This window comes from Acanthochromis polyacanthus, chromosome 15 (assembly GCF_021347895.1).
Source record: "Acanthochromis polyacanthus isolate Apoly-LR-REF ecotype Palm Island chromosome 15, KAUST_Apoly_ChrSc, whole genome shotgun sequence".
In the NCBI taxonomy this organism is placed as follows: domain Eukaryota; kingdom Metazoa; phylum Chordata; class Actinopteri; family Pomacentridae; genus Acanthochromis; species Acanthochromis polyacanthus.
The window spans coordinates 25,251,216-25,271,457 of record NC_067127.1 but is presented as its reverse complement, the minus strand read 5'-3'; the positions used below and the strand labels follow the sequence as shown (position 1 = coordinate 25,271,457).

Here is a 20,242-nt window from a genome sequence, read left to right as displayed (position 1 = left end):
ACAGCTCGCTGCACAGCCCATGTCCGTGACCAAAAGGTAATTTCCTGGCTGCTTTTTTAAAACTCAAGAGATTGCTTGCAAGTAAAACTGTATGTGCCAATAATTTTTACTCAAAGTTACAAAAGTTGAGTAATTTCCCTTATTTGATCCAAATCTTTTCATCGTGTTAGTCAAACTTCTTTTAGGTCTTGGTAGGTGTGGGCGATTCAACAATAGTGATATGTACCAGCAATAGATGCTCCATCAGTAGCCGTAAGAAAATTGCTTCATAGAATGTTTACTAGTTCCAGTTAAATACATTAGATGCAAACTGTCATGAAATTACATAATAAAAACACAAGGTTTGGTTGCATGAACAAACCCCCAAGTGTACTCCCTGAATTTTAAACAGGCTGTTCCATCTGTTGATAATGTAGTCTCTATGCCTTCTGTCTCCCTCCCTGTGGTTTCTATACAGGTCTCCTGAGGCATGCTAGTCAGTGGACCTTCCTCTGTGGAAGTTGTAGATATTAGGGACCATTAAAGCTTTTTTTATGCTTGCCATGTCTGAGAGGTCCATGCGGACAAATTACATCATTTTAGCAGCCACGCCCCTTCGAGCAGTCGTTCTCACTCGGAAAATTTCCGCGTTGTGCACCTCCACATTTTTCTAAGAAAGCAGACAGAGACGTGCGGAAACACATGGCAGAAGACCAGGACCTACTAGTAGCTGAAGTCCAGAAATACAGGCACTTATACAATTCATCACAGAGAGATGACTGCGACAACCGAGCTATGAACAATTCATGGTGTGAAATTAAAACAAACTGCTGAAATGCAACAATTCAATAAAATGCCTCATTGTAAGTGTTGTAAACAATGGCAAACTTCTTCTACTCTAGTTCAGTATTAGAGTAGACTAGGTAGTGTGTTTGCGATACACTGCTCCTACAGTTCGGGAGCAGATGCCGCACGGAGTATGAAGCCACACACGTTCTCTCACGCGGATTTCTGTGCGGAAAGCATAACCCAGCCTTAAGACAGGCTTCGCCATCTGAAAACTTTGACCTAAGCAACACACTCCCAGTGGCTTGCTCCACAGGCTGATGGACTTAATGTTGGGTGCAGGTGGAGGCCAGCACAGTTTCTGTGTCAACTTACACTCAGTCACTAAGAATGAAAAATTGCAGTGCAGTATCTGGGGCTGCTTCATCCTGAAACCATTTACATGACTCCAGGTTTTACTTGTGTACTAAGGTGAGATGACTCCTTTGTCCTTATTTACTTACATCATCTTCCATGAGAAAATGATCAATGACCTGAAGTGCTTCAATTCAAAGTGAAGTTGTAAAATCAACCTAAACCTGTTTTTTCTATACTTCTATTAACACTTGCCACCCGAAAGACGCTCTGGAGCGTTTTCTTGTTGCGCCGCGGTAATCAAAACAAAGCAGGAAAATGAAGTGTCGGCGAGTCTCTCTTTAAACGTGTGCTGAAAGTACAGATTTTGAACTTTCTACCAGTTTTTGAATCATGTTGATTGGCCAAGTAAAACCAGAGATATGATCAATAATAAACGCCACATTTTTTACCGAACTTCACCGGAGCTATTTCCAGCGTCTTTTATGCGCTGCAAAATTTTGAACTTTGGACTCAGCGGAGACTCCTCTCTGCTGAAAGCATCTGGTGAGAAACACAGACCTTTGGAGTTATGCTTGGTGTAGGAAGGAAAATGTGGACCAGATTTTCACAAACCTGGCGTTCTCTGGAGTAAAAAACGCAAACTGGATTTCCCCAGAGGTGACTGAGAAACTTGGAGCAGAGTGACAGAGACGCTCTGACAGGGAGCACAGACACGCCCCCAGTCTCTGTGTTCATAGTAAGAGAGTGGAATGTTCTAGAAATACACAGAGGAGAGATGGCCAAAGTGCGGATTTGGAACTTTCTATCATTTTTTAAAAAAAATTTTTAGTGAGGTGATAGTTATAACTCTTTGGGAGAGCAGCACGTCCTTCACTGGCTGTGGCCATAGATCACTCTCTCTGCTAGACACCAAAGATGCACAGAAAATGAAGATTTTGTTTCAGATGTAATATATTACTGCTACTACTACTAATAATAATAATAATAAAATAATAATAACAATAATTACAATAAAAATAAAACAACAATAATAATAACATTCATAATAAACATATTCTAGCAATGGAGAACACCAGGACTCTGGATTCTCCCTGTGGTCCTAAAGACTGTTCTATTGTTTTTGTCATTGTATAGATTGTGGTGGACAGAAAAAGCTTTTTGGAATGGTACAAATTCATTTATGTAAAATTTTATAGTGACTCCTCGTGATTTTGTAAATAGTTGTGCAAAAACGCCTAAAAAATTCCTCCATTTTAGTGCAAATAGTGGTATATAACTGTGTTAACTGCTAAATTTGTACATTATTTTATTACAAACAATTTGTATTTACATCATAAGTTCCGAAAAAGATTCATTACACATGTTTATGGTGTCCACAGCAAAAAAAATCTAACTTTTTCTACTCGGATTTTGTATTTTTTCTGATATTTTAGGTCAAGTGTGTCCATACATTATATCAAAATGTCTAAATAATTATAGAATCACACAGGTGAGGTTGTGCTGAAAAAAAAGATACCAAGCAAAGCAAGATCAACAGCTTTTAAGGTGAAATATAAAGGTAAAATCAGAATTTGTCAAAAACGGACCTAAGGGTTAAAGGTTGTTCATCACAAATTATTAATACTTATACACAGGAATGTGACCTAGCACATGTCATCTTGCGGTGTTTGTCAATTTTGTGTAAAACATCTGATTAAATTCTTATTCAGAACAATCATGGTGAAATGTGGAATACAAAATGATGTCTCATTATCATCAATTCAGTGTAAATGCCTTTTCCTTTGACAGCCAGAATAGAAATGACATTTCTCTAAGACACGCTGTAGCATCCATCATCTCACAATATGAATACTGACCCTTTGCAGTTCTCAGATAAGTGCCAATACCATCCAAACATGCTGGTAAACAATGACAATCCAGTATGATGTAACTGCAGTGATGCATGCAGAGACACAGTTTCTTTCTGTAAGCGTTCAACAAATAAATCAGGCCAGCATATTCCACACTCTCATTCCAGCACACACACTCATGTGCATACACAAACTATAGCTCAGGGTTACTGTAGACCGCCCTCTCCTCTTCTTTCTCCATCTGCGTGAAACTGCTTAAAGTGATAATGAGTTGTTTTTAATAATTAATTTGCATATAAAAGCCAAGCCGTCTGTGTGGGTGGCAGAAACAGATCCTAGATCACAGTCTGGCTGCTGGCAACGCTTCAGAGAAAGCCAGAAAAAAACAGAGAGAGAGAGGCAGGAGGGGAGAGCAAAAAATAAGAAGACAAGCTGAGAAACAGAGAGAAGAAGAAAATGAGGGAAACTAAAAGATAGTGAAGTGAAATAAAGATGCACCCGAGAACGACTGCTGTGAACAAGACAGTTTGCATCAATGTAACAGTGCTTGGTGTTTTTGTTTTTTTGTGAGAGCGTTTCCATTTCCCTGAAACTTTAAGCTGTTCGGTTTTTGTGCACCTCCCAGTCAGTTTGGATGTAAGGATGGGAATTGGATTGACAATGACGCACTCATCAAGAAAATTCTTAAAATTATGACACCTTGGTGAAAGCAGGCATGAAGAAAGCATTGGGCTCAGGTTAATGCCAATACGGATTAGTTAAAAAGTGCCTTGATCAGCCTCAGGACACCCCTCGTGATCTTTGCTCAAATTACAAGAGCACCAGCTTATACTCAGATATAACTATCTCTTTAGCTGTAAATGGTGAGAAATGTTAAAATGACTGTCGCTGCAACATTAGCTATAGGTCATTTTTCATTAATCAGTCAGCATAACTAAGCAAACATTACTTGGCTGAGAAAAAACTCACTTCGAATCATTCAGATTTTTAAGAGAGTAGGTAGATAAAAATCCAGTGTGATGTGTCTTTCTCTATACATCAATCATGTTGATCATTTTTAGACGGGTTGTGCCATGGAAATGATGACAGACAGACAGACAGACAGACAGATCATTGCTGTATGAACAAAATTCTAACTAAGAAACCTTGTGTCAGACAGCCACACTGATGTGTAGTTACTATTTTTTGTCTCGTGTTTAAAGTGTGTCAGATTTCTTGCCAGAAAAGCAAGCTTACCTACAGAATTGAGGTATGCTCTTCTGAACGTCATGATGTTCCCATCTGTACTGAAGACCCTCTCTAAAAAGGCACTTGCAGGGGTTGGCATTTCATCACAAATCATTTAGTCTTCGGAAGTTGGCTTCATGCAGTTTCCACTATTGAAGTGTGTCTGTGTCTGGGTCTGTGTCAGGGGACAACAAGTACGCTAACAGTTCAGCTCTGATTTTGTCTTCCTCAGAAGTCTGGAAGGCAGCTGCCACAGATTTCTTGAAGAAGCTCTCTAGTGTTTTCATCCTTTTTGTCACTGGCTCAGCATATCTAAGACATCTTTTCCAGAGACTCACACTGAACAGCAGGATGCTCTTGATGTATACTCACAGCTGTGAATGACTCAGGGGGACACATGACAGCCATCAGGAACAGCAGCTGGGTAACAGGCCAGTGTTATACTTTCTGCATCAGAAAGTACCCAAGGGTAACCCAGAGTCCGCTAGGGTGCATGTGACGTAAATTGTGTCTGTTATCTCGCCAGATCTGTGAGAGTCCACACATTGCCCTCTGCAGACATCCATGTATAGCCCAAAATTTGTTTCTGTGTGGCAACTACACTGCAAGGGAAGTATTGACACCTGTATTGACAGTAGCGTGCATGCCAGGAACATGTAGATATGACCTACTCTGCATGTGTCTAACAGAGTCTTCCAAGTGGTTGAGAAAGTATTAACAATAACACACAACCACTAGTTCATGGTGTCAACCTAGTGAAGTATAATCAAGACTATAGCTTCTTCTATAAATCCGTCCACCTTGTCATGTACTTTGTAAGTTGTCTGGAACTGCGGATCTAAGCAGTTGAACTAGGAATTAAACTGGAGCAGGATCGCTATCTTTGTGTTTAGATACTCCAGTATGTCGCTTATAATTTTCTTTGTGAGGTCAGAGTAACCCTCATCAGGCTTCAGTAGACTGTTTGAACAGCTGGAACACTGGTTTGAGTACAGAGATGCTTGCATATATTTCACCAGACAATGTATCCGTGAAGTCATTAGACAATATTGTCTTGCAGGTGAGTACCAAGTGACATCATTTTTTTTTAAGCCTAACACCTGCTCAGTGGCTTCCTTTTCATGTATCCATTGAACAAACTGTTGTCTTGAACTCCACCCAATTGGACAGAGATAAGCTGGTGTGCAGATAGATCACATCTTTTAAGGAGAAGGGAGGGTCGTGGTCTCTGGAAAGAACAATGGCAAATTCTCTCGTTCTATTCCATTCTATCTAGTGTTGTCTACAGAATTCTCCAGTATTAATATCTATTAATATCTGTCTAAGTCTTTAATCCCTTGAGCTATTATGTCCCCAATGCAGCTTTTGAGAAAGTAGGATGTCTGGGGACAGATACTGTTCGGTCCCCAGTGCTTGTCAATAAAATGAGCAGTCAGGCTCAGAAAGCTGCATGGTTCTGCTTGTTCAGAGATTTGTTGTTGGAGACTCAAATTGCACTTTCTACAACTGCACCACAACCTCCTCTCATGTTTTGTTGTACAAATGTGGCAATGCTAGTTCCACAAAATATTTGCAGGCCATTGTTTCATACTTGAAATACATCGAGACAAACCCAGGAATTTGGATCATGTAAATGTAACCATTTACAGGATGAAATGCCAACACTTGTGTAAATCCCCCCTCGAGCACCCTGTCTTGTCATACAGGGTGACACTGGGAAATGAAGCAGATATAATGCCAGTAAGTTCTGGTTTTGGAACAGAACAGCATCAGAATCGTAAAAAGACCGTCATTGCTGCCTTTGCACTGCATACTTTTGATCCAGGTGCTGGAACATGTTTGTCATGCTGCTACTTTTAGGTTTAACAGACTTTTGCTAAATTAACATCAAGTCAGACCTTGCAAGGCAAAATCATCTTCATATCGCAAATGTAATATTGGTACTAGTCCGCCATCTTAAGCTACTGTGGCTGCCATTAATCAAGCTTGTTGTTCACAGCAAAGCTCAGATATACAAGCATCCTTAAGAAAACATGTTGATCACAGGCAAATGCTGCTTTTCACAACATGTGTGCTGTCATTGATTAGGGAAGTGACAGGGACCAAGCTCCAGAAACAAATTGAAATATAACAGTTCTATAAATATGGCCATATTAAATCTGAACTTTTTCATGAATGGAAGCATACAAGTTTTTGTTTTTTAGTTTATTGATAGTTTCCCCACATAATCCAAACACAGCAGTAGATGTGACACGCAACTAGGTTCTAATCATATTCACTTTAGTCACATTGTAGCAGAAGCTTGGATGGAGTAACTTTTTGGGGCCGAATGGATCCAAAGACCATTGTTTCTGACCACATGACAAGTCACAGCCACGGCAGGAGAAAATGGGGTGATTCTGAAATAGTACTTTGATTAATTTGATTAAATTCAGTTTTATGACAATTATTAATATGATCACCTGTTGCCAAATATGTCACAACTGGGTGAAAACTGAGTAAAATATTTTTTTAAAAAGGTGCAGCAATTCCATATTTTACATATTTCAGTGCAGGCACACATACAGACTACATCACACATATTTTGGAGAAGTTTCACACCATCCTGTTTAGCTCACAAAAGAGTCAACCCACTCACTGAAACACAGAAACGCACACCTCTAACACAGATAATCTCTCTGGAAACAAGACAAGGAGATGTGCACCCACCCACCCACAAATACACCTACACAATCATGTTCTTTCTCTTCCTTCACCCACGCAGCAAAGAGCAAGGAGCTTCAGTCTTGACACAAACACATATACAGACATCGCTACTTACTGATAAAGACCTGTATCAGAAGATAACAGGCTTTTTGAAAGGTTATTCTCTAACGGTGTGCAGCAACTCTTGGTATCAGATCCAATAAGACAGTTGTTTGGGCTGCAATCAGGGTTGAAAGGGATTTCACTGCCTGTCCACGCATTTGAGCTTAGCTCTCATCACCAGTGTGATAGATTAAAGTACAGAAAAGGTCAACAGCAGTAAAAAAAAAATACTGATTTTATGGGGTTGTTGAGTGAAAGACAATGATACTGGAAGCCAACAAGGCTTTGGCACAGGAAAATCAGTACGGGAACTCATCCAAAAAACCTTGTGCAAAGAGAAGATGCCAAATATAATAAGTAGCACATTTCAACTTTTATCACAGCAGCTGTCAAATCCATGTAAACACTCTTTGTTACAGTTTCTGGTCTTTCAGCATTCATTTCCAGTTTCTTATCAAAAGATGAGTGATGGGAAATCATTCACATTTGATTAATAATGGGAAGATTCCTTTTCGAAGAAGAGTCAGACAGACTTTGACACATTTATAGATGCTAAGACGCAAAAGCTGAAGGAGCAGAATTTTTTTTTTTTTTTGCATTGATGGCGTTTTCTGTTTTAAAGGTGGAGTCTGTGATTCTGGAAAATGGACTGTTGATATTTGGCTAGTTGGTCAATTTTGTTACAGTGTATAAGATTTACCATCCTTGCTTCTACTTCCCCCCATCTTCCTTTCGTTCCCTGTTGTCCAGTGTACAAGGCCCAATGTGCACAGGACAGTTCAGATCAGTCAAGGACACTTTGTTTCTCCATTTTAGGCACACACACAAAATAGGCAGCTAGCCAACTGTGGTGACAACTTGCATTGTTGAGTCCACCTTGAAGCACAAGTTGACATGAAACAGTTACCAAGCAACCATTGGCACACAGGTTACATAAAAAGGCCTCCAATCATGGCAGCTCTGTACACAATAACAACAATAAAATAAACTGACAAAATGCAAAATACAAGATGTGTTGGTGATACTCACTGGAGCTGTGGCTGCAGCCTCTTTGTCATAGTACTTTTTCCTCTCATACTTGTCCCGGATGAAGACTTCCACTGCTCTGAAGGTTAGCGATAAGGACTGAAACCATGTACAAAGTCGTCCAAAATACACAACATCTACACACACAACAGTAAAATCACCAACATACTGTAGTTCTCAGGCAGGAACATTTGTCTTTCCAATCTGAATTCTTAAATACTAGAAATCTAAGTGGAGATATGTGAGAAAATTGACTGTTCAAAAGCATGCTATCTAAAAGACAAATACCTCTAGAGGCTTCAACAATTACTGATCTGACAGAAGCAAAGGCAACATGATGCTGATTTAGAGCCTTGAAAAAAGACTGAGAGGATGGAGGGTCAAAGTGAGCAGTTAAAAATGTTTTTCTACACAAGAAAAAGAAAAGACTTAGGTCTACCTTATCTTATCTCATTTCCTATCTCATGTGATCCCCAAGTAGGATTTGGACCTAAACCGGCCAAACACTAAGTATAGTGGCAAAGATTGGAAAATGGTTAGATGACTGAAGTTTTTGCTTCTTTTGTAATTAAGATTTAAAGTTGTTGTTTTTCATGTTTTAGATAATATCAAATGTTCCGTTATATTAACATGTAAACCTGGGAATGATCCAAAAAGCTTGAGGATTCAAACACATTTGTGAAATAAAATGGAGAAGAAATATTTCAATCGCTGCTCTACTTGTAGATCAGCAGTCCAACCAAAGCAGATTAGTGGCTATGACTAGCTTTATACAAACTCAGATTGCCTTGCATTGTATCCTTTCATTCAGCCAGCATCCGGATGGCACTCAGGTTGTTTTAATCAGCTCATCAGAAGCTTGCTCAACCAGAACAAACTCCAGCCGTTGTTCACTTGCTTTAAATTTCTATAGATCATTGGTCACTCTGGAGCATTGCGATAGTGGAAAACAGAACAAAACTAAGTGTCAGAAGTCAAATTGTTATTCTAAGTAAAGAGGAGCTTTCTCAGAGTCAAATCACTCTAAAGCACTTTGAGGAAACTGGATCAGTTGTATCCAAAGAAGGATCAGGATCAGAAGATCAATACGTCAAGCTTTTTTCAATGAGAGACAGAAAAGCAACTTCATCACAGATTAAAAATTCACTAAGCTCTGTGTTCTCACACAAAACTTCAATCAGCAAAAGTTCTGTCGAAAGAAGGTTGTCTAGTGTCTCCAAACCACCTCTCTGGAGGGGAAGCAAGGCTAAACATTTGGGGTTGGCAAAGATACCGCAGCAGTTCACAGTGGACGATGAAGTAACCTGTACTGACAAATATCCGTTGGAGATTAGTGGCAGCAATAGAACAGTGAATGTACGGAAACCAACAGAGGAAAGACTGAAGTCACAGTGAATCAAACCACCAGGAATATTCAAGTTGGCTGCAGTTTTGTCACTCTCTGTTTGGACACCTTCACTTTGTGCACCCTGACCACGAAGCAGCACTGCATTCCTTAGAACACTCCACCCACTGGTTTGTATCTTTGTGGAGAAAGACTCATACTGCAGCAGGATGATAAACACACCTTAAAGTTTTGACTTGTAGACTAAAGAGGACCAAGGAGTGCTGAATGTCATGTCCTATCCTCCACAGTAACCTGTCTTAAACCCTGTGAACATTTATGGACATTTGAAGACTGAGAATAACAAACATTCCTGACATGGCAAGAAGCTCTTTGGAACATTGTCAAATCATGCTGAGAGAACAAGGATTGTCAAGGTTGGACAACTGTCTGAAGTCCATGCAGTGTGAGGGCTGTTGTCAATAAAGCAAATGTCAGACAAACACTGAGATATTCAACTTCTCAGTCCAACTGTTACACTGAACACGCCAGATTGCATCACTTGCTAAACTGTGAGTCACTGATAAATTCACTGATGTTAAAGCCTATGATTTTGGGGTTTAACTGCAGAACTGTTAAATTTCCCAATTCAAGTCAGCAACATGGCGACAGATTTAGTTCAAATGCTGAAAACCAAGTGAAAATGTTTGGAAACAAAAATATAAGAGACATTCTTTTCCGTTTCTTGGCATTCTTGGAGATTAATCAAACTCTATGATGTTTCTGGCAGGCAATGCTTGTCTCCACAGTTCATGATTAGTGTGGTTCCTCAAAAAAGACATTAGATCAAGACATGGATCTTGCCTCTCTGCCTCTTGCTGTCAGTGACATAACTCATACTGCTCAGTCAAAGTGACAGGCCAGTGAACTTTTGCAGTTATTTTTAAAAGATGGTTCATGAGGGGACATGATGTTTACATTAGAAAACCTGTCTTTGTCAGAATACCATAACAGATATGCAAGCACACGCACACTCTCAACCTCGCACTCTTCCAAGCATGCGGCACTATCACAAGCAGTCACTACATCAGGCCTAATCCAGACGCTCTTATCTCCCCATTTCAGCAGCGACGCTTCTGTCGGATCGAGTAATAGACTTCAAAAGATTGAAAAATGATGACCACCCGCACGAGTGGAGCTTCGAGATAGGCTAGAAGCGGCAGGATGCTGGAGCTGCATCTCAAACACGCAGCTTATTTATTACTGTTGACGAGAAACAGCAGAGCAGACAGGAGGCTACACTAAGATACACAGCTCCAAGCCTGTGGTGGGTAAATGTGAGTTAAATGACACAGTGGTGATGTATACATGCCCACAAAGGAGTGTTAGATGAAGACGGATGCTATAATGACGAAAGAATCAAGAAGACCTTTGACATAAACCATATGTGGTCCAGGCAGTGCTGTACAGCTTTGGTGAGATGTCTTACAGCTGAGCGGATTTCAAACTGTCGAACATTTTCTGAGTGTGAACAGAAAGACCCGAACTAATTAAACTAATCAGAAAATACATGTGCGTAATTTTTCCTATTGTGGTCCTGCTCTTCAGCTGCCATGTCGCTGAGAAGATTATAAACTATTCTTGGTTCTGCACACATGTACATAGATCAAGGTCAGCACAACAATGTGGACTACACTGTTAATCGCTTATCAGTCACTCAAAACCTACCACTACCTGTGCACCTGAAAGTCCATTTTACGCATCACCATCCTATTAAAAGACCGTTGAATGTATATTTAAAGCCTCACACAGCACACAAACTTACTACAGATTACACTAGTATTTGCTGTATTCTGCTCTCATCTTCTAAACGAGACATAGAACACCGAGAGTAGGTTTATCCAAAGTAGGTAGAATCCAAAACACTCAATTTGTTTGGACCATGTGGAATTTCACCATCTCCTACAGTCAGATTGCATATGGCAATGGGTGTTTGCCATCTTACATTGCACTTTTCTAGACATCCCCTGAGTGATGTCTATTTCTTTGATGTTAAAATTAAAAGTGCAGCTTCTAAGCATGTACTGGGAAAATTTGTTTTTATACACACACACACACACACATGTGATTTACAGCCCATTTAGTTCCACCTAGCAGACAAACAGCCGTATAATCTGATGTCGCTCCTGGATGCTGGACATGTGGTCATACTGTTTCTGCAGAAAATCAAAAGGGTTTGATCAGATATGCAAGAAAATTATTTCCCAGATGGTTTTTGGTCTTCAGATGTTTTGAAGACATAAGCTGTGATGTGGTTATGCAGAAGACTATCATTGTTGCATTATACTCTGCGTTGAATATACTGTATATAGTTGGGTATTGCATTACTGGAATTACTTAAATTTCATCTGCACACTTGGAATTACACAATGAAAGTTTACTTATGTGAAACATGCATGTGTGTATTTATAAATATGAAAACATTCAATAGTACACACTGATTTTGGAGTTGAACACAAATTAGCAATTAGAGCAGAGGAGTTAAACTCATTTTTGCCATTTCCATACATAAGTAGAGCACAGCGCAGCCAAAATGATGTGTGTGTATGAACACAGACGTCCACATAGAAACACACTTATTAAGGCAGCAGCACTCCTAATCCTGGATCTGTTATCTGCTGCTTTCAGCCAGCGGTGCTGCTGTCAGAACGACTAATGGACTTCAAAAGAGTGAAGAATGATGACCACCCGCACAAATGGGCCTGCCAGATACAAGATAGGGTATTAGAGCAGCATTTCAAACAAGGAGATTATTTATTTCAGTGTACTGGTGGAAATATGAACATATGCTGCTGTGTTAACCACACAGCTGTCTGGTGTTGTATCCTGGAAAAGGGCAAACTGGAAACTGTGGTTATACCACTGTACACATCGACTCTGCTGGTTAAATGTGTGGAATGACGCTGAAGCAACACGCCTGTCACTTCTTATTTGGTGCTCGAAATGATTAAGGGCGTGCCGATGAAGCTGCAGCTTGACATCGACACTGATTTGATACTGTAATTTCTCTGTGTCAACACAGAAAAGGGCCTGTTGCAGGAGTGATGTAAAATTAGGCTAAGTGGATCAGTATGGTGATTCGCCATGTGCACTAAGTACTGGATACCTGTCTCATTCACCACCATTAAAACAAAAAAATAAACATTTACAAGAATATTGTGTACTTTTCTCAGATAGGAAAAACATAACTAAAGTCTACCAACTTCATGTTGTACCTCAATTGAGATTTTAAGAATAAACAATTGTTTGTGATGGAAATTCTCAGTCGTGATCAATATAAAAATTGCCAACATTTGTAGGCAGCGTCCTTACTGTCTTTATCTCTGGCAGTGAGGCCTGCAAACTTGATAATATATATTTTTTGTGCTATAACACAGTAATGCCATAATTTTGCATTAATTTGTGGATTTTTTTGAAGAGCTCATATTATTTACATTTAGTGATTAATAATTTTATGTTGGAGGTCTACTATAATATGTCCACATGCATCAATGTCCAATCAGCACATTATATTTCTCATACTGTACAATGCAATCACACATGTTCTCATATTCTGTCCTTTCTGTGGACTTTGGGCCTTGTAAGTTTACACAACTTTTACAATCACAAAAAAAACAGCTACTAATAAAGTATTGCAAACCAAATTCAACCGGATTTTAAAACAAAAACTGCTTTAAAAAAAGTGCTTTTTAAATGTTTTTAAATGCTGTGAAGCATTTTGTGTTGCATTTTAATTGTATGAGAAGTGCTATATTAAAAAAAGTTTGATTTGATTTGAAAAATTGCATTTTTATAAGCTTTTACTAATGACACAATAATAAACATGTATTTGTTTAATCTAATTAGAAGACTTTGAAATCAGGAGTTCATATCCAAGTGAATGGTGGAATAAGGAGTTTTGTACAAACGTAGAGTGAAATATGGATTGGTCACGCAAGACATACTCTACACGCACATTAAAACAAACAAAAAAAATAATAATAATTCTACTGGTTTAATTTTGCCCCTTCCTGTGGCGAAACAGATATCTATGATGCAACAGACTTCCTCTATAGCATGGATGAAAAACTCTAAGTGGGTGCAGCCAGCTTTGATTTGATGCACTGATGACCACAAAGAGAAAAGATCCAAGTATCATTTCTATCCTGATGTGACAATGCAAAAACCATCAAACACTGTGATGAAACTGGCTCTCATGAGGACGGCCCCAGGAAAGGAAGACCAAGGGTTCCTTTTGCTGAGAAGGAGAAGTTCATTCCTGTCAGGGCTCTCCCCTCACCCTCACCCACCTGGCATCCCAAAACCCTCTCCCTCCTTTTTCTCCCTCCTTTTTCTCCCTCCTCCTTTCTCCCTTCTGCTCTCTCTCTGTTTCCTCCCCAGCAGAGCTCGGTGTGGAGCTCCGCCGTCACAGCTGTGGCCACTCAGACAATCAGCTGCTGCACTGGAGCCCGGACAGCTGAGAAGCATTCCACTAATCACCGCTGCTGCAATAAGAGACCGGTTCACTCATCCATTCTCCGCCAGATCGTTGTACTTGACAGACCCGTCAGTCTCTTTCTCGCCGCACAGTAAGCTCTGCATTCAGCGAAACCTTTTGCTAACCTGTCCTCTCTTCTGCCTGCTTAGGACCAGCTGTGCGGGTTCCTCCCTGCCTGCCAAGATCCATCCGTTTCCCCCCTGGACCCCTCCGTCATTGAGACTCCTGGATCCCCTTACTTGGCCTCCCCTCCTCGCCTCCTGGTGCCCCTTGGAACCGCTGGACCATCACGAGCCCCACCATAATGAACCTCCTGGATCATCAGCCGCCAGGGATCCCCGTACCATCTGCCGCCACACTCTGCTCCCCTCCGGAGCCCTCCACGGCCGCCGATCCCCGGCTTCCCTCCACCTCAGCAGCCGGAACCCTTCCTCCGCCGCCGCTGCACTCCTGGACCTTCACCCCTGACCATACTCACCCCTCCCTCAGACAATAAACCAGCTTTTCCTCTATTCAGCCTTGGTGGCGTGGTTCTCCGCTCGAGTCCAAACCCACACATTGTGACAATTGCAGTTACCAGCCTCCAGAATCACCATTTAAAAGCTCCTCAGATCAAAGAAGTACAGACGCAACTGAGCATCAGACCTTCCAGGTTAAATTGCTGAAGAGAAGCCACTATTGAGGAAGACCATTAACAAGAAGTGGAGGAAAGACCAGTGGAAACCTGGATTTTGGTCTGCTGTGTCCAAACAAGAGAATTTTGGCTGCAGTTGCTGTGTCTTTGTCTTTGTGGGACACAGAACAGGTGAAGGTATCTGTATGTGAGGTTACTACCATGAAGTGGAGGAGGAGCGACATGTTGCTATATGATTAACCAGGTTCAGCTCCCACAACAACCTGCACTGACAACATCTGTGATCCAAACTTATCGTCCACACCAGTATTATCATTTCATGACTATTTATTGCTTATACAGTTGTGTTCAAAATAATAGCAGTGTTCTTCAAAATGTGAGTAGAGATCAAAATCCTGCTTGGAAAATTCAAAGTTTTTTATTTTATTAACTGAGAACAATGCACTTTACATTTTACATTAAAACATGGTGAGAAATTTCTCTATTTTAAATCATTTGCAGAAAATTACAGGAACAAATATTTTTGCCCGTTCAAAAAAAATAGCAGTATCTGCACTGTTCATTTCAAACTTAAAAAAAAGTGTTTGATTTGGCATTCCTGTGAATAAATAAACTAATATTTTGTTGTGTAGCCACAGTTTTGAGAACTTCTTCACATCTGTGAGGCATGGAATCAACCAACTTCTGGCATCTGTCAACTGGTATTCTGGCCCAGGATGACTTGACAACCTTCCACAGTTCCTCTGCATTTCTTGGCTTTGCCTCAGAAACAGCCCTTTTGATGTCACCCCACAAGCTTTGGATTGGATTAAGGTCCGGGGATTGGGCTGGCTACTCCATAACCTTAACTTTGTTGGTCGAGAACCAAGATGTTGCACGCTTGCTGGTGTGTTTGGGGTCGTTGTCTTGTTGAAACGCCCATTTTAAGGACATTTCCTCTTCAGCATAAGGCAGCATGACCTCTTCAAGTATTGTGATATAAGCAAACTGATCAATGATTCCTGGTATGCGATAAATGGGCCCAACACCATAGTAAGAGAAACAGCCCCATATCATGAGGCTTGTACCACCATGCTTCACGGTCTTCAGGGTGTGCTGTGGCTTGAATTCTGTGTTTGGGGATCGCCTGACAAAGACTCTGCGGCCCTTGGACCCAAAAAGAACAATTTTACTCTCACCAGTCCACAAAATATTTCTCCATTTCTCTTTAGGCCAGGTCATATGCTCTTTGGCAAATTGTATCGTCTTCAGCACATCTTTTTTTTAACAGTGGGACTTCTTGCCCATAGACTGGCCTCACACAAGCGTCTTCCAATTGTCACAGTACTCACAGGTAACTCCAGACTGTCTTTGATCTCCCTGGAGCTGATCATTAGCTGAGTCTTTGCCATTCTGGCTATTGATCGATCCATCTGAACTGTAGTCTTCCGTTTTCTTCCACGTCTCTCTGGTTTTGCTTTCCATTTCAAAGCATTGGAGATCATTTTAGCTGAGCAGCCTATGATTTTCTGCACTTCTTTGTATGTTTTCCCCTCTTTAATCAACTTTTTAATTAGAGTATGCTGCTCTTCTGTACAATGTCTGGAACGACCCATCTTTGGTTTTCACAGAGAATTGCATGGTCAACATGTGCTGGCTTCATCCTTAAATAAGGGCCACCTGTATCACACCTGTTTCGTCACATAATGAATGAGCTCACTGATTGGACTCGAGACTGCTATTATTTTGAACACGCCCTTTTCAATTATTTATTCAATTACACAAACTCAAGAGCATGCATGTCATGAATGTTAGGTCTGCTGGTTTCTGTGACTCAACAACACCTACGAGTAAATTATTTGCCATCTAATAATAAAATTTCTGCCAAAAACCATGATTAATCTGGTTAGTCATGATGGACTGCTATTATTTTGAACACAACTGTATAACCTTTGTTGGTTTTTTTTTATTAGCACAGATGGATTGTATCCAGAATTTTTATGCTACAATCTTGCATTGCAGAGCTTCTTCCTTCTTCAATGAAGGCCCTTCTCTAGGCTCTGTAAGGGCTGTTTAACAAAGAAGCAGATTCATGTGGCGTTTAATCCGTTAACCTGGACTCCACTATTAGCAGAGATCAAGCTAGCTGATATGTTTTAGGATGAGTTGGAATACAGAGTGGAAGAAAAGCAGCCAACAAGTGCACAGCATGTGACAGAACTACTTCAAGACTGCTGGAAAAGCTGCAGGCAACAGGTTCATGAAGCTTGTTGGAGAATGTCAGTGTATGAACCTGAATCTTAAGAATCTTACATTAAAAACATATTTTCTCTTTGTAAACACTTTGCTTACTGCATAAACCACATACATTTTTCATTTTATAGTTCAGATGTTTTCAGTTTTGTTCCATAGTGTAGGAAAAAAAAGGAGTGTCCAAATTCTTCACAGACAATGTCTGTGATCCCTGTGGTAGGGTAGACGGTCTGCATAACACTTCTACTTTGGCAGCACAACACCCATTCATAGACATTTACACAATAATAGCAACAGAGCTGCTATGTAAGGTCCTCACCAGCCATCTGGAGGCACCGGGGGTTCAGTATCTTGCCCAAGGACACAATGACATGTGGAGGGGACAGAGATTGAACCACCAACCTAATGTTTAGTGGGCAACTTGCTCTACCTGACTCAGCCATTGTCATGCATGTTTATGGTGACACTGGGAGTTAATATGCAAATATGAAGCAATTTAGGGAGCTTTTAGAGTTGCATGTAAACATAGGCTGACATATACAGTGATACAGAGACTTTTAATGCAAATCAGGACTGACATGTATGGTGGCATATAGTGTTATACGTCTGTGAGTTCTCATGCATATCTAGTAGTTTATAAGCAAATGTGCAGTGACAGGCAAGTCTTCAACAAAGGTTTTATGAAAATGAAGGTGGGGTGAAATGAAGGCTAAAGCCAATAAATAAACAGAAAGAGAGAAAGCAGGAGGAGGATACTGGTCTGTCTGTGGTCGTCTGAAGCTCTCCGGTAGGTGGGCTTCATACAGCTGTCTGGCCCTGGTGTTGCCCATGTCCACCATGCTCTAAAGGAGAGAAGAAGAAACAAAGGAGGCAGAAAGGCAGAAAAAATGTATCATTAATACTAAGAGGGCAACTGGTAAAACGCCTTTAAGAACTTGTCAAACACACACAGCGAGTTCTTTCATACAACACATTTGCATTCAACTCAATTTGCCTGTCGACTCTTTTCCACGCACACACTCGCACGCAAACACACACTCAGAGTGAAAGACACTGTGGCCGTATGTGTCAGGGCTAAATTAAGAGGAGGGTGATGAATGGGGTGATGATAGGAGAAGTGGAGGAGACGGAGTCGGAATAATCAGCCATCCAGAATTAATTAGTCATTGAAAACAGTGATTAACATTCAGAGTGAGACCCTTTCTACTCACACTCAGCTGATGGATAGGCACTGCCTTAAAGAAACACACAGACACACACCTTTTCTGTACTGCACACGCATGCACCAAACAATTGGATGTAATAACAACAGGATGATTAAATAAATTACTGGCATGCTCATGTGACTTTCATAAACACACACATCCCTGATTTATTGTGTGTCATGTAATCGATGTTTGTTATCAACAAAACACAGTCATACACAAACCAATCACACTTCTCCATGCTCTCTTTGCATGTTGCTCAGCATGTACATGTAAGTCAACAATGCACAGTGTGTGTGACAGAGCCCTAAAATGTAAATTAAACACTGCATTTCTGGGACAGTGACAGGCATTAGTGTGTATGTACCACCTTAATCCATAAAAAATGGAATTGGTTTTTGCCAGATTTACTGCCTTCATAGCACGCTCATCACAACATGTCACTTCTCTGAATTCTGTATATTGATACTGTCAGCTAAGTTATCCTGGAATGCCACCAGTTTAAATGCTAGTGGTATCCTACTGTATATTAGATGTTTTTGTGTGTATGTATAGGAATAGACAGAAAATTGTGCAAATGTGGAAAACAAAAGCGGCCGGATTTGACCAAACATGTCATTCCTCTTCATTTCTTTATCTTATTTCCATTCAGGGTGAATATGTTTCACAATTGTGCCCCGACGCTTCCCATCATTCAACTGATGATACTAATCTTCATGTAAATCATTTTTAAATAGTTTTATGTCTGCATCCTGTTAATCTGTGCGGCTGCCTGTCTTGGCCTCTCAATGAACCCGGTCCTGGATAAATAAAAGCAGAATTAAATAAATGTTTTAGGTTATGTAAAAGCTTAATACAATCTTAACCATAAAAGCATCATGCGGCATTAGCCACAAGCAGCTCCTGTTCTCATTTTAACCATGGATCACCAGGATTACTTTGATTCTAAAGGCAAAGCAGATAAATTTATTGATGTGAGTAGTGAATATCAAAAATATTCTTATCACTACAAATACTTACAGCGATTCCAGCATGTCTGTGTGTGAGAGGAAACAGCATGAATTCCCCTCCCAAAAAAATGGCTCAGTTCAGTCCAACAGGATGAAGGAGACGTCCACCATTACAGTCAGAATACATTGTGCTGCTCCAGTAGTTTTAACAGCAAATCCTTTCAAACTAACAAATTTCATTGCTTCTACCGCATGGTGTGTTCCAATTATTCCAATTTCAAAAGTAAATCATGTTTGAAATCAGCCTCGTGAGAACATCCGATTCCAACTTCATAGGGGAGTAATTATCAATGGAACATTTGTAACTTTTTTTTTTGGAGGCCAGAAACTGAGTCACTGTACTGAAAAGGAAGGAAAAGCAGCGACCGTAAGTGGTTTAGAATTTATGGCAGACATTTCCTGCTTGTGTGCATTGGGCTTGTGTGTTTAGAGTGTGTGCATGGATCCGTTTATGTGTACATGCCTGGATCTGCTCAGGTGTCCACTGGTCCAGATTGACAGATTTTACTCTGGATATGTGGACGCCCAGGTTACGGTGGATGCCGGCACAGCGGATACACATGAACACGCCAAGGTTCCATGATGCCCATCGAGGACCTGAAAAAGGAACGAACAGAAAGAGAAACAAACAAAAGTGGTTAATATTTTTATGTAAAATTGTTTTACTAAGTTGTACTCCTGCAGTAAAGAGTATTCCTCCCATTTAACACAGCCTATGACTTCCTTTGAAATTCATTTCAAATTGTCAAGTTAACATATACATCAATAGGTGAAGAATGAGTAAGTTTCAGCAGTGAGATGAAGGAACAAGCATGTGACCACTCTTCTCTTTAAAACTTCCTCACTTCAACACTGTTCTTCAAAACATTTTTTAAGGTAACTCTCACTGCCATCTCGCTACACAAGCACCAAATTGGCAAGCCCAGTTCTCAATTACCAGGTGTGTCACCAAAGAAAAAAGCTTTTCTAGGTTCTAGTAAAGGCCCCATTTCCACAGTACTGTCCACAACAATTCACAGCTTTCTGCTGTAGTGGGAGCTGTTCAAGTCCCACTGACATTTTCACACTGACTGGTTGGAGTATGTTTCAAACTGCCTATGTCCTGTGATACTCATACAGAACAATATGTTCTGTAGCTCAGAAAACCACTCTTTACAACCGTGGAGAGCAGAGATGCACCTTGAGCAGTGATTTTCAACCATGTTGCAAGGTGGCTGAAAATCTGGTGTACCCTGAGAGATCGTCATGTGAGCCATAGGAAAAAATC

The 20,242-nt window shown here is 40.5% G+C and overlaps 1 protein-coding gene and 1 long non-coding RNA gene across 9 annotated transcripts in view; one reads left to right on the top strand and one right to left on the bottom strand.

Moving 5' to 3' along the window:
• LOC127537427 (uncharacterized) overlaps nt 1–17,504 on the top strand; it is a 104,238-nt gene extending 86,734 nt beyond the window's left edge. Inside the window, exon 3 of the long non-coding RNA XR_007947049.1 lies at nt 14,044–17,504. This is a non-coding gene — a long non-coding RNA (uncharacterized LOC127537427). The remainder of the gene's footprint in view (nt 1–14,043) is intronic.
• smap1 (small ArfGAP 1) overlaps nt 1–20,242 on the bottom strand; it is a 156,165-nt gene that overhangs the window by 110,427 nt on the left and 25,496 nt on the right. For all 8 annotated transcript variants that reach the window (XM_051959653.1, XM_051959656.1, XM_051959654.1 and 5 more), the window contains exons 2-4: nt 19,439–19,572; nt 17,517–17,602; nt 8,037–8,112 (exon numbers count right to left, since the gene is read on the bottom strand). In XM_051959653.1, the coding sequence (XP_051815613.1) occupies nt 8,037–8,112; nt 17,517–17,602; nt 19,439–19,572 (296 nt within the window). The remainder of the gene's footprint in view (nt 1–8,036; nt 8,113–17,516; nt 17,603–19,438; nt 19,573–20,242) is intronic.